The sequence below is a fragment of the Aythya ferina genome (genome assembly GCF_964211825.1).
Source record: "Aythya ferina genome assembly, chromosome: 2".
Taxonomy (NCBI): Eukaryota; Metazoa; Chordata; class Aves; order Anseriformes; family Anatidae; genus Aythya; species Aythya ferina.
This window is the reverse complement of record NC_140297.1, coordinates 20,382,290-20,398,057: the sequence shown is the minus strand read 5'-3', so window position 1 is coordinate 20,398,057 and position 15,768 is coordinate 20,382,290. Positions and strand designations below refer to the sequence as shown.

The window sequence follows — 15,768 nt, the reverse complement described above, 5'->3', positions numbered from 1 at the left end:
GAAAACCGGACAAAAACAATTCATCCAATTTACATCCATATGGTTGACATCAAACATAAAAATAGTATGGCTCAGTGCAGTCTTAAGTGTAATTATCCAGTGGAAAGGAAGCATTCCAATTTAAAAACTACAAATAACCTATAATATTGGGTTAATAATAACTCATTCATTGATACTGAGAGTTAATTCTCATTAATTAACTCTCATTGATAATGAGAGTTAATAACTCAGTTGAATTATTAACTCGTTTGCTCAAAATGGATGAAATGGTTGACTCATATTGCAACAGCCTCTTGAATAAAAGTTATACCGTGTAAATCATATGGATTTTAAAATAAATCACATAATTTTTTAATTTTCTCTGTCATTCTCTCCTTTCCTTCTACTGTCCTCTAATGTTCTTGTTTTCCTCCTATTTCTATCTGGCCAACGTCTATCTGTTTCATCATTTAAAGATGCTCCAGTGGATTTGACCGTCACCGGCAAGACTGGGTAGACAGTGGTTGCCCTGAAGAGGTATGTGAGTAGTCCTCAGTCCATCAGAGATCTTTCTTATGATGCTTCTTTTATGATTATGAAGAAGGGTTTCAAGGCCAAAGACATCCTATATTTATCCTTGTCATTTGGTAGAAATAATGTAAGTTGTAATAAAGAAAAATAAACTTAGGTAAACAAGGTAAACATTCTTTCGCTGAGAATACATTTAAAAAAAAAAAAAAGTACCAGAAGCCCTGCCTCATAACAAAGCCTTTTCACTGTTTTTCTCTTAGGTCTTCTCTTTTTCTTGCCAGAAAAGGGGAAGAAATTGTAATGTTCTTCCTCCCAGAAAACCCTCTGGCAGTGCAATCATGCACAGGCATTGGTGCATGTCTTACATTTTGCTTTTGAAGTCTGGCCAAATAATTTAGTACAGAAAAAAAAAAAAAAAAAAAAAAAAAACATAGATGAATTCAAATAGATTAAAGATAAATAAATAAATACAAGGCATTTGAATTTCCTTTCATGGAGAGTAAGGGAGAGAAAAATATACCTGAGCGTGTTAATAGTGAACTGTCAAACAGGAACTGTGGACCTCCTCTGAAAGACACACTTTGGATACTGCACCAACGCAGCTCATTTTCAAGATATATTTATAAATATTATACTGCTCATTCTTTCCTAGTGTCCTCCCTTTAGAACAGGTAGGGTTTTCTTTGCTTGTTTGTTTTTTTGTTTGTTTGTTTTCATCTGGGGATTGTAGTAATAGGAAGAAAGTAATCTACAACACTTTTAATCTTCTTATGGCCATAAAAAAAAAAGTTACTTTTCTATTATGGCTGAAAGGTCCTAATTCTGTCATGAGTTTCAGCAACATTGCCCTTCTGGAGTATATTGTCAGGTCAAACTAAGGGCAAAATGTAGCCCCAAGTGTCTAGTTAGGAAAGCCCATTCTGTTTTATTTTCAGTAGAAGTAGAGAGAAGTAATGATATAAATCCAGTCTGATGAAAGAATTTTTTTGCTCCTATAACTGTAATTGCAAAATAACTGCATCCTACATAATGCCTTGGTAAGTGAGCTTGAAGCTTCAGCTTTGCAGTTCGTACATTGTTAAGAATGGAATTTCTGAGAGATTGTCTGTGGATCACAACCTTTTCAAGAATATAAAATAAGATTTACTTGTAATATCTGTTATTACAGGGCACAATCTTTGTATTGCTTTAATCCAGACTGTAATTAGCTAAGAATTAGTTGTTCCTGGTGATGAAGTTATGCAAAAAAATCCTCTCTAACAGACAATAGACATACTATTCTGCCAATTCTCCCTTTTTCTTCTAGATTTACTATTGCTAATGCTCCAAAGTTTGCTGCATGTTCTGAGAGGAAATTATTGATACACTAAGTGTATCTGAGAAACTCATAGTTTGATTTGCAGTTTCAAGCTACTTGACTGCTACTTACAGTCTAGCTTTCAGGCTAGACTAGAAACAGCAGCTTACATAATGTATTCCAGAATGATTCTTTGAGCTCACTGCTGGAGCTCAATGAAGGATCAACAGTTAGCACAGAGGTTAATTTTAGATTTATTCATTCAATCGTCATGAATAATGAGGGTTCTTATAATATTTCCTTTTTTGTGAGTTATATTTTGAGCTAAATTTAGATGAAATTGCATTAGTGAAATTAACAGTGGCTTTCAAACTAAAACACAAATAAATTTACAGAATAATTATAATGCAGGTACCGATACTTTTTGAATGTAATACATCATTTCCAGTAAAACAAAAAACAACCAAATACCCATATGTATTAAAAGAAAGACAATACCTACCAGATTTTGACAGGCAGATCTCAAGAAAATATACTGGCTTTGTGGGATTTCGCTTCTGATTAAAATGAATAGGGATAGCAAGAATTACAGGCAGTTCCCACATTTGCTGCTAGTTAATTATTTTCCTGTAAGACTGTGTGATCCATGAAAGAAAGAATTCATTACAGCTCAGAATTTCTACAAGTGTCCACAAATTTAATTAAATAAATAAATAAATAAAAAGGTGACATACTTGTGTTGAAATATTTGCCTATGAAAATTATATCTAAATTATTGTAAAGTGGCATATATTATTTATTTTACGTTAATATAAGATTTTTTATCTTATCTTTTTGTATAATATTTATGTTTTGTATTATAATTATTACATTATGCACCTATAATACATGCAATATTATTAATATTATAGAAATAATAGGTATATAGTTAATATGTTGCTCTGTAGTTTGGGATGTAAATATTCTCTAGCCTGAATACATACACACATTCACACATGCATATTGTTCTGTGACTACTGCATGTAAAGCCTAGTTAAATGCTGTTGTTCACACTATTCACTATGAACAGCCATGATTTAACTCCCATGTATCTTAACAATTTTTATGGCACCTAGACCAATAGCACAGTGAGTATTCACAATAGAAGAGTGATAATTTGAATGATATTCTTAGGTGTTAAAATCTGGTTGGGGGAAATAATGTTTGACATTCAGGGATGACTTTGAAACTTTGCCATTAACAACTGAGCATTGTAAGTTTTGTTGCTTAATGCTCTGTAAAGCACTTCAAATGAAAAAAAAAAAAAAGAAAGAAAAGAAAAGAAAAATAAAGAAAAGAAAAATAAAATAAAATAAAATAAAATTAAATTAAATTAAATAAAATTAAAATAAAATAAAATAAAATAAAATAAAATAAAATAAAATAAAATAAAATAAAATAAAATAAAATAAGAGCTTTTGAAATTCCTCGTTTTAGGGCTTCCATTTTCATTCTCTTTCCTGTGACAGCTTGTCCATTCTTAAATCCTTCATTCAGTGACAGACCACCCTAAGAATGTTTTGGTTTTTGTGTGTGTGTTTTTTTCCCCAACAGTCAAAGGATAAGATTTGCGAGAAGAGTGTAGACACAACAGAAACACCTCCATACTCCACCACAATCCCTCAACCAACCACAACAAAGTTCAGAGTTTTAACAACCACCAGAGGATCCACCACTTCCCAACTGCCAACTAGCTTGCCCACAGAAGGTGAATTGCATAGACTGCTTTTGTCTATTGTACAGATGTGACATTTGCAACTCTAAAACAAATATGTTTCCTCTAAGTATGTGTTCATGTTGTCTTTTTCTCTTTGGGGTAATGGAAAGAGTAGGGAATTCCAGTCTACTACTTTTAAATTGCAACTTGCTCTTGCAAAAGTAAGTGTGGGTTTGATGAGCACTGGCAGAGGCGGAGGAGTGCTGATTGAGCAGACTGCTGGAGAGCTTGTTCAAGTTCTTGTAACTATCAGAGGCCATAGTCCCAAATTTGTTGAAATATTAGATGGAGAAAGCCCTGTTAAAGGTAGTGAAGAAACTTCCATGACAGAGTTAAAGAATTTGTGGTCACCTTGTGTATTGTATTTAGCCAGGCAAAAATTGGAGATGACCAAAATTGAAGAACTCTTTGAAATTTGCTTGTTCACTTTTTTCAGTCAGTTGACACTGTTCTTTTCATGTAGTGCTCACAGTTGTGAAATAGTTTCTGTAGGCTTCTGAAATCAATTAGCTGGGTAAATGATGAAGTGTCAGTTCTCATCCTTGTTCCACTGGCTTCTTAAATATTGCCTTTCTGTGGATGAGAATGGATTCCACTCTATGCTATGGATATCCTGTTTTCCTCCTTCTGGGGAGAATTCAGCAGGATACAAAAGCTAACCAAAATTAATCAAATAGCATCTATAAAACAGAACAGAGTAGGGACAAGATTTCTGTTGGAATTGGATATTAACACATGGGAAGCTAGCAGGTGTGTGCAGAATTTCTAAGTGGCCTGTGACAGGAAATTTTAAGCTGAAGGCATTACAATGAGGGAATCTACTGATAAAAACGACTTGGTTTTCTTTGCAGCAAGGGAAGTTCAGAAACCATCAATGGAAGATTTGGACTGCATTAGCAGAATTATTCCCATATGCACACCTGCTAATATTGCCCTAAGATTTTATTCATTAAATCTCACAACAAGAGGGAAAGGAAATAAATAGGATTTGAAGCTGGTAGACCTTTTTTATAATTCTTAGAAGAGGAGCTAGGTATTGTTTCATTTTATTTTATTTTATTTATGCTGGTTCATGCAGTCCTTAATATGATAGAATGCTCAAGTATTAATGTATAACAAAAATAAATTATTTCTAAGTGCTATGAGGTGGCCCTTATTTACCAGTATTTTGAATCCTGCTTTACACTGCAACAGTTTCATATGAAGTAAAGCCTGGTTTGTAAGTAAAAACACCATGATCTTATTCTCATTGAATTGAATGTTAAATTATTTTTTAGTTGTGGAAGTTGTTTAGCATTAGAAAGAGAGTCATTTCTAAACCAAATAATGACCTAGAAATATGCTTTTTGCTACTGCTAACTTTGAATTTCCTTTATAGATGACACCAAGATAGCGCTGCACCTAAAAGATAATGGAGGTAAGAGAAGATTCTTTTATTTGTAAATAATGTCAGCAGTTTATCAAATTACATCCCACTGAAATTCATTAATCAAAATCATACTGTAGAAATAGCTTTTAACAGATTCCCAAGGGACTTCAGAATTCCACATCTCTACAGAAAACCATAAGGACAAATAAGCTTAGCAACTACTTAGTAAATTAAACGTTTTCATCTCTCTTTTCAAGCCTTTAATAAAACAGGTTTAATTAACTTCTTTAAAAAATGACATATTAAAGAAAAAGTTTAAATGTATCGATACATTTATTAACTGTATTCCTGTATTATAAAAACAGAGTATTAAACTGTACAAGGAGAGGATATGATGCTAGTACTAAATTATAATATTCTTATATCAAATTTTTGATATGGTTTAGTGAAGGACTTGTTAGTGTTAGGTCAGAGGTTGGACTCGGTGATCTTGGAGGTCTCTTCCAACCTGGATGATTCTGTGATTCTGTGATTCTGTGAAATTCATTCATAATAATGTGTTAGGTGACATTTTATTAATAAGCATGTCCATCTTGAATCTGTGTTTCTGTATGAACACAGATCACATACTCACATTCCACTCTGTGATTTAATAAGATCAGTGTTTTCTTTAACTTGGTTCCCTGATAAGGGTCTCTGTTAAATCAGAATCTACAGAAGACTACTCTTGTCATCTGCTGTGTGGGTTCAAGAACTGAGTCCTGAGGTTTGTTCTTTCTTCCTTTGAAGTCAATAAGAATTTTGCTATTAGAATAGGATTAGGTCATTAGGTGTAGGCTGGGTTTGTGTTTGCTTACTGAGGAGAATCAAAATATTTGGGTTGATTTCTACGGGCATTGGAACAGTCTGTCAAAGTGGAGAGTGATTTGCTGAGCAAATTGAAACAAATTATATTTCCACTGATGTAAAGGGAAATATTATTGGCACTGATTGCCTTTCCCCTGGGCAGAGGAGGCTGTTTGACGTGGATTTGACACAGAAATGATGTATTCAAATAAAATCAGCTATGAACTCAGTGCAGTACTGAGTACTGTTAGGCATTTTGTCTATGGGAATATCCATGAATCTTTCTTTTTCTTGAAATTAAATTACATATTATTTTGTGAAAAGTGCTCCAGTGCTCTTAGAGATCAATAAACCACGTGAATCAGTCAGCACTTCACTCACAGGTTTCACATCTGTTCTGTACATAAGATGCCTTTCCAGCTGAGCTGGTCCCACTCTCTGCCCTGCAAACACTCACTCCAGGGGCAGGCAGCTCTCCATCTTGAGCATCCCATCAACAGCTCAAAATAGTATGCTGTTACAGCAAAAGTAATTCAAAAGTTGGGCTTTAAAATATGTATTCCAGGTTTTTCTCAGTTTGGGAGTTGCAACAGAATTATATTTCACTTGTCGTATGTTTGTCTAAGATCTGGAAAGAAAAACTCTGTGAAAGCAGACAAAATGCTGGCTATTAGATAATATAAGGGATAGCTGTGGTCTGCTTGGTGAAGTGAGTTTGTAGGGTTCATGGCATCACTTATGTTAAATATAAGACATCTGTTCCCATGCAGAACGCTGCTGCATTTTAGGATGACAAAACAACAACTGATGTGATTATTAATTTTTCTTGAGTTGTTTCTTTTATTCTTGAAATAAAAATAATAAAACAAAAATAAAAGAAAAATAAAAGAAACCGACTTTAAATAACACAGAAGCAAAACAACACATCAGGATTTCTCATTCACACAGTAAACATAGCTTTTAATCTGGGAAATTCTTTCTGATAAATCTTCAATTATGCATTGAATTTTCCAGTGACCCCTAGAATAGTCTCAGATAAAACCTCTACAGCTGTTAGCATGTTCTTTCATTCTCTGTGATTTGTCAGGCTTTCAGGAAGAATAGATTAGTTCAGGTCACAAATATAACATCTTTACTTTCTCATACTAGATCTTGAAAACCTCTAATGTTAGGGAACCTTTTATAATGGAAAACTAAAGCTATATTAAAGCTATATAAAACTATAGGCCATTGATGGCCTATAGTTTGATATGTCCTTGGATGGTAGCAGTCAATGTCTGGTTGTGTGCAACAAGAGGACTCTTTAGAAACTCTGCATCTCACCTCTGCCTTGAACTTTTGAAACCAACTAAAACGCAGCTACATTTAAATTAAATTGCAGGTTCAGGTCAAAGTTCTTTGACTTTTTAATTATATGAGAAAAGCATCTGCAAGTTAGTGCTCTAATTCATTCACAATTTTTCATGGCATATTTTAGCAAAAATTTCAAATTCAGTTGTTTATATTTCTTCTGTGTTCTCTCTTTCTTCATACGCACTTGATAGATGCCTAGTAGGGACAGGATTAAAACAATATAAAAAAACAGCTGGCATACCCTCATTTTTACTGAATCTTATTACTCTTTAAAATAGCAAGTATTTGTAAGATTTAAGATATATTCCGGGGGAGAAAAAAAAAAAAAAAGTATTTTGTTATTAACTGCAGTTACTGTTATTTCATTTTTCTAATAACACAGCACAGCTGACTAAAGAGTTTAAAAGCTACAGCAATATCATATTTTCTTGTTGAGAACTCTTTGGTGGATGATTTAAATGATTGGCCAACACATCTAGACATTTCATTTGACCTTTTTAGACACCTTCTTGTGATGATTTGATTGCTATAAGTCCCTCTCAATCCGTCAGCTTTATAACTCAGAAAAAATGTGTGTGTGTTGAACATTAAGTGTCAGGAAAACTGCTAGTTCTTCTCATTCATCAAAATGTATTCAGAAATTGCTGTTAAAAAAAAATAATAAAAATAATAATAATAAAAAACAAAAGACAAAGAAAACATCTTCCTCGGGGAGAAAGCTGTTTTGTACATTTATGAATAAGTCCATTCCAGCATACACAGTGACAGGAAATGTCTGTGTCCTTATGCTTGCACTCTGGTGGACTTTTTCAAAGATATTCTGGATATGAACATTAGTGATACACAGGATTAATATTAGCCTTATAAAGAGCTTAATTTGAGTTTGAGAATTGTGAAACTGGTTAAGAAAAATACCAAAATACAGACCTGAGTTTTGAAGTTTTGATAGAGTCTTTTTATATGTCTTATATACAGTGATACATTTACCCAGCATTAAATTTTTTTTTAAGAGTCCCTAATGCCTGGAATCTAGCTCCCATTAGTCATCTGTCTCCTTAATTTCCCTTAAAAATTGCAGTCTGAGCTCTATGTACCATAAGAATTCTTGACAAATTGTGGGGAAAGCTCAGTCCCGTTTTTCTTCTGTATCCCGAACTCCAGGTAAAATATATAGTTACTAACACTAGTTCATGCTTGGTAATAATTATCTAACTTATTTTTTATTACTATGTTAAGTTTCTAAATAATGTGATAGTACATAAGTGTGTCTTATTGAACTGAAGCCTTCCAAAGCTGAAAACATAAGTCTCTACAGCTTGGAAAAGCAACAACCTCTGATATAAATACTATCTTCTTTGTGCATTAAACATATAATGAAATGTATTCTAGATATTATACACAATGGCCTGTGGACTACATGAGTATTTTTTAAAGCAATTACAAATGAAAAGCGCTGAACTAATCCATTCTGGGTAAAAAATAAGATTATAGATTAATAATATTTATTTTTAAGACATTTAACTTGGTAGCATTGAAAAATTATGTTCATTTCTGTTTGTTTCTTTAATACTTTGGATTGATTTAAGTGTTCCTTAGACCAGGATATTTGTGTCTTTTCCAGAATTTCTTGCATCTTTACTGCATCTCAATTTTTCTGCCATCATCTTATTAAAGCTATAATTATAAAATGATTATGATATGATTTAAAAAAATATCACCAATGAAACCTGCAGAAATTCAGTCCAAATTACTGACACTAGAACGTATCCCCTAGAAAGTAAATGTTATTTTTGGCCTCTAGACATTTTTACATCACATTAGGTATTAAACATCACATTAGCTTAAAGTATGATTTTAAAACAGTTTAAACTGAACAAAACTGTGTAGACACTTCAACTTACGTTTAAGTTTGACTTACACTATTTTATTTTTTCTGGTTTTCTAAGACAGGTATAAAATGATATAAGGTATCTATTCTTACAGTTGTCATGACTTAACTTTAAAGGCATGGTAGTATGACAGCTAGTGCACAAAAAAAAAAAAAAAAAAAATTCTGTGATCATCTGTCTTTCTAAGTACCTACTCTGCATGGAGTTAACCCAGTGGTTGCAGGCAGCAGATTCCTACAATCTCTTCTACACTGGTCACTCATCTTTGAGATTATAGTGCATGGGTCACTGTGAAGGTTAAAAATAGAGGGTTAAAAATAGATGTCAAGTGAAAGAAGACTTATATAGTTGTATGTTTTACATTGAAGCTGACATACCTAGGGTTCTGTACCCATGAAGTGGGGGGTAGTAAATCTGGAAGCATGAGAAGTTGAACTGATGGTCTTGTGTTTGTTTTCAGTCAGGTTAAGTCAGTGGGTTGACTGAATTGAAATTCTTATAATCTGGTAAAGTTTTGCTCTTCTGGATGTAGCAAGTCAGCTACATTGCCAGGACAAAAGACCATGGTAAAATATTGAGATTCATGATTGATTCGTGACTTCCTGATTTTACCAAGGCATTTTAATGGCTTAAATGGTCTCAAGCCACTCAGACTGAAATTAGCACCAATAACAACTGTTGCAGTGTTAAGTGATATTTTAGGGCTGAAGAATGTACATCCTTAGCTAACAAAGTTAGTGCTGGCATTCTATAAACAGAGGGAATTAGTATTAGTGCACTCATATCCGTTTACTGCACTAAGCAGTTGATGAGATTTACTGAGTTGCCCAGAACCCTATGGAAATTTGATAACTAAGTTAGGTATTGAATTCAGAATTTGTGGGTTACACTTCATAATATTCTCACTCAAAACCACCTTTCATTTCTTATGTGTAATGGGAAAACATTTTTTTTAATATTAGCTGAACCATAACTTTATAAATCATTATGAAACCAAGTAAAGTGGAGCAGTGGGTTAACCTCAGAATGTTAACAAATGCTAAGGGAATGAACCCACAAAAACAAGAAAATCACACTCCATTATCACACACATTCTCAGAAGAAGCTGAGGAGTCCAGAGCATGCTGTTTCTAAAAAGGGTAGAGACCACGTTTTTATGGAGATTCCTCTGAGCCTCCGGAGAATCCTTCCAACAGTAAATTCACTTCTTCCCTCCCACAGTTGCTCTATGTAGGTCATTAATCTTCTGTTCAGGAATCTGCATTATGTACAGGAAAAAAGCTTAGGTTTGGACAACCATATACCTGCCCCATAAAAGAAACAGTCTTCTGGTAGACTCACATTCCAGATATAAATGGGGGCCTCAACGAGGGGAAAAATTTAGTGGCTTTGCTGAGCTCACACACACTGTATCCCTGTGTGTTCAACTGTCCTGAACATTATGTACTCCTCTTCACAGGAGCATATTAACTCAAGTCCGAAATCATCCAAAGATGGCAATTCAACTTCCAGTCTAGAGATGATGTACATGACAAGGGTGGAGAGCTGGCAGAGTGAACCTGAATCTGTAGGTGTCCATATCACTGACAGGCAGTTTAATTGCAAAATTACCCTGAAATAAACCTTGGAGAGGGTGTAAATTTCCTTATTCCTTGCTTAGATTACTTTAAAAAGACCGGGTATATATTATGGTAGACTTCTAATACATCAGAGAGTATCTATGCTAAGCAGTACATACCTTTTGTTTATACACCAGATTTATATAACTTGCAAAAGTAGTACCCAGTACCCAATCAAGAAGTAGAAATGGTCATCTGTAAAACCAACTTTTAGTATATCACACTTTACCCCACAGCTCAGAACTTCAGACCTTCAGATTGAAATACACTGAATTAGAAACCTTAGAGTGTATGATGGAGAATGGAATCCCTGTGAACTATATATAAATTAAAAAAAAAAAAAAAAAAAAAATTAATACGTTATCATGGCAAGTTTCAAGTGACCAAAATGATGCATTCTTTAAAGATCATCAATTTTCTGTGAATCTGTAATATTTTTACAGTAAGAGTCTCTTGAAATAATGATGCAAAGAAGCTTCCCATGTGCATTTCAGTGTCATAACATGTTTCACATAGTTCCAATCCAAAAAAAAGAAGTCTATGAATTAAATGAGGCATTTCCCTTAAAAGTCTACTCTTTCTCTGTACTTAATTCCACTTAATTTTAGATTTTCTCACAGGGTATTACCAAGTTGTTTGTAAGCTCTTTGAAAATATGATCTATCATGTTTGTATTATAATTACATACAGTAATTGTTAGTATTATATAAACGTGTGTAAAATTCCTCAGCTAGTATTTATGGGATAGTATTTTTATGTAACAAATAACCTACTATTTTTGGTTTTGTATTAATAATATCACATAAGTCTATTTTAATCAATAAATGTATTTTTATAAAGCTGGACATGCTATAGCTTCAAAATCACAGCCAAAATCAAAATGGACATTACCTAACATGTAAATTGGGGAATGCAGGGGAAGTTCCAAAGTTACCAACTGGACTATTTAAAAAAATGTCATGTTCACATGGTGGCCCTGGAAATACCACACATTGTTTCTTTAATGTTTAATCTATGTAGTGCACACACCTAAGTAACAAGAGTGTATAAGTGTCTATTGTAGATGTGGTTATACCTGAAACTATACTTTTTTACAGTCTGGCATTATTTCATCTGTAGGAAAAATTTTAATGGAATGGTATCCAGAGCCATTTTGCCACAAAACTAAGTCTGTGCCAATTTAATAAACCAGAATTTCTATACCAGTAGTGCTGCATAGATGCTCTCATACCTATGTGATAGCTTCTTATTCATCTGACCAGACAGATTAAAAAATGCTTTTAATGAACATATTTTAAGAATATGCCCTATTCTACTACATGACCTAACAGCAAATACACATTTTATAATAAATCGTTCCTGTATAAAAAGTAGTTGCAGAGTTTATTCTTTATCTTTTTGTGATAAATGCAGAGGTTTACCATGAAAATTCATTCATCAGGTAAAAAGAGGGGAGAAGTGTTCTTCATGGAGAAACGTTAATGATTATTGTCTTTAGGCTGATTGCTGCTATTTAGATCATCTGTACCCCTGGCTTTTCTAATATAGCTGTGTCAGTCAGAAGCATCGAACAAGGTATTGCAACATATCCTGTAAAGGTGCATGTGCATCTAAGTTTGTATGGAAGCTTTACCATCTGACTAAAATGCAAGAGTAAAAAGGAATGATGTGGAAGAAAAGGGAGGTTTCAAGGTACACGATGAAATTCTTTTTTTTTCTTTTTTCTTTTCATATATCATATATCATATTTTTTTTTTCCATATATCATTTGCCCTTAGATCCATGTCACTTTATCTAAAGGAAAGCTTCTAGCTTCACATATTTTTCTTCCATTTTCCAACAAAAGTTTTTCATATCTCTGTCCTCACAGGTAGATATGTAAAGCTTCAGCAAATACATTCTTTTCCATCTCCTATCATGAAAGATGTATATGTATGTATCACAGTTTTGTTTTCTTATATATAAAACTATCAGAGTGGAAACTTCATGTGAACCTTAAGTTTAGGTAGTAGAAAACGTTTTTTTTTGCATCTTTTGCAAACCTCAATGATTAATATGCAATAGTGAAATAAACAGTATTAAGAATCCATCCACAGTGTATTTGCAAATGCCATCCCTGTTTGTACGTTCCTCTTAAAGTCAGCATCACAGTCCGCATAGGCCAGGACAAGATTTTTTTAATCACAATTCCTTCACTTTTTGTTTTCTTCTGTGCCAAAAGACTCTAATCTAATGGTAAGTAGAGATATAACATAATAATATAAAATAAAAGATGATAGTCCCAATGTATTTATCATACAAACAATGACAACAGGGTGTTGTTTTTGGTTTTGTTTTTTCAACTTTTTTATTTTTTTTAGACAGCATTCCAGCAGGAAAATGGTTATTTCGTGTTAGTATTTTGTGTCTTTATACTTGGGAAAAAGTTAGTTGTTTCTGTACTGTTATTCAGAACCTAATTAGATGCAGACTAACCTGGCAGATGTTAACATGTTCCTTCTGCTTCAAAGGTTTATACATGAAAAAAAATCTGTGGAGGAATTGTAAATAGAGCATATTGTATGTAACAACTGCTATTTTGAGCACAAGAAAATGAAAGTTTGGGGAAAGTTCCACTGAGAAAGCTTGGGAAAGGGTTGGTCATAAGACAAATATCCTCCTATGGGATTAGCCTTGTTTGGAACAGCAGATGTTGCTGTGATAAGCTTAATAAGATTTCTGCACCTGAAAAAGTTTCTGTCTGAGCCCTTTTTTTTTTTTTCATCTATTTCCCTTGGTAGCTTTTTAAAAGAGCTGTCAGTTGATTTTGCAGCAGAGTATTTTCAAAGTTGACAACACTGTTTATAGTCTCTGTGCAAAGAGAGTGAAATCAATTTCTCATGAGTATTTGAGCCCTGGGGTCAATGAAATGAGTTTCGATTATGGAAATTATAAGTTACTTACACTTCTTGTCATCTAAGAAAAGCATTTCTTGTATTTCATTGGTTTTCAAATTTGCCATTCTGACCACTGATGTCCATGCAGTGCTCCACCCTAGACTAGTAGAAATCTAGGCAGACTGTTGTCACCTGTGTTATTTGAAAGTGACAGCATACTCAGTTGCAAAGCTACATGCTAAATGCTGAGAAAAATATCAAATCAAAGGGGATTCATTTGATAGTCTTTACAAAGTGCTTAAGACCTTTGCTGAAGTCCAGTATTTCTTAATGTGCAGAATACGATGTTCTGCCTTCAACCATAAACTAGTTACAATACAAATCACTCATTTAATGTAAATAGGCCTGGAAACGTGTACAAGTGATCCAGCAGTCTATGATGTACCAATGTGGTATTGAAGGGAAGAGTCAAAGAATAAGAAGCTGTCAGAAAGCAAATTATGAGACAGTCTATGAACCTTCTGCTCCTTCTGGGAAGTAGTTACTTCTCAGTGTGGTGACTCACACAAGTAACTGCTCATCACTGGGAATTAATAGCCCGACTCAATGCACATAGAATACAGTAGGCCTTTTCTGATGGCCTTTCAGTTGCTTAATTTGCATTTACTTTGCAATTTGAAATACAAGTGCAAGTAATAAATATTGTTACTGACTTCATGAGGAAGAGCAGAGCAGTGCTGTGCATATTCAGATGTCCTGCCTCAAGGATTACAAAATACAGATCAAAACAAAGGAAACTTACATGAATAAGTTCTTATTGCATATATTTATTTCCATGTTATGGTTAGAAACAGCTCTTGACTAAAATAATGCATCTTCATTTTCCTTTTCTCCCTATTATTGCAACGGGGTCATGCAGTCCTTCTTTGGGCTATTGAGGAAAAGTGTTGTTACACCTGGATGTATGAGCTATTACACTAAGGTTAACCATTCCTATTTTCTTGTATAGTTCCTCGTACAAGGCATTTAATGCTGAGTAAGGATCAATAGATACTTATTCTGTATTTTCCAGTTCATTTTTTTTTTAATATTAGTGTGGAGTGTTTCAACTGTAATCATATTCATGGGGAAAGACCATGTACAGGCATTGTTATTGTTGTTATTGTTAATTAATTAAATATTATTAATATTATTAATAATAACAATAATTTGCTGGAAGCAATACCCAGAATTCAATAGTTGTTTTCTAAGAGCAAATATAAGGGAGATAGCCCCTGACCTCACAGACACTCCAAACTGTGACACAACCAAACTCTAAAACAGCACAAACAAAATGGGTACTGTAGAAATCAACCACTTTCATTATAATCAGCTTGGCAAACAAGCAAGTTGAGAGGAAATTTAACAGTGGAATTGAAGAAAAAAATCCTATAAGTGAAACTAGAGACAAGTTTTTTATGAAGTCACGGAGGTGATTTGACAGATTGCCAGAAAGGCAGAAATCAGTGGAAATATTAGAAGAGTGATGCAAGTTTCTGAAGCTAAATCAGCGGTGCCCTGATGGTGTTTCTTAAACCCAGTGCTTCTTAATCACTGCTGCCTGCAGTGATGGGTAGAAGAGCCTTTCTTTTATGCAAGACAATACTGAAGAATCATTGCTGATCACCATGTTTACACTAGCTGTGATACTCTGGGGTGTTCAAAGAAGTTACACCCAACCACAAGCAATCCTACAGATGTTGGGTAGTTTATTGAGAGACTTTTTCACAGAGGTCACAGTGCTGTTAAATGACTTAGTCACTTACTTGGAAGTACTACTGACAAGTTACTTGTGTGACAGAGACAGAGCTGTTTTCTCCTGACAGGAACATAATATGAACAACCTCTCACTACCAAGTTTAGTAAATAGACGATCTTCCATAACACTTTGGTACAATGTGTATTTCATTCAGACCAAGATTAAAATATTACAGGGTCATTTAGCATGCATCTGTTTTGGCACACTTTTAGCAGTCTGATTCAGTTGCACAGCGTGGTTCAAAACCCCTCTCCAAACTAATGAATCAGGCTTTCAGAATTTGTTTATTGGCCAGACCTCACAAGGATTAGTGGCATTGCACAACCTGAGGCTTTAAAAAATAAGATACAACATTCAAAATGGATTCAATTAGCACTTGTTGTCTGAAGGGCAACTGCAGTAGTTTTATCAGGAAAGCAAGGGAAAATTCATTATGAAGGGAATTGGGAACCTCA

At 33.9% G+C, this 15,768-nt stretch overlaps 1 protein-coding gene across 2 annotated transcripts in view; it reads left to right on the top strand.

The window, feature by feature from the left end:
* PLXDC2 (plexin domain containing 2) overlaps window positions 1–15,768 on the top strand; it is a 269,513-nt gene that overhangs the window by 238,557 nt on the left and 15,188 nt on the right. For both annotated transcript variants that reach the window (XM_084511952.1, XM_084511953.1), the window contains exons 10-12: window positions 456–516; window positions 3,401–3,554; window positions 4,942–4,980. In XM_084511952.1, coding sequence (XP_084368078.1) covers window positions 456–516; window positions 3,401–3,554; window positions 4,942–4,980 — 254 coding nt within the window. The remainder of the gene's footprint in view (window positions 1–455; window positions 517–3,400; window positions 3,555–4,941; window positions 4,981–15,768) is intronic.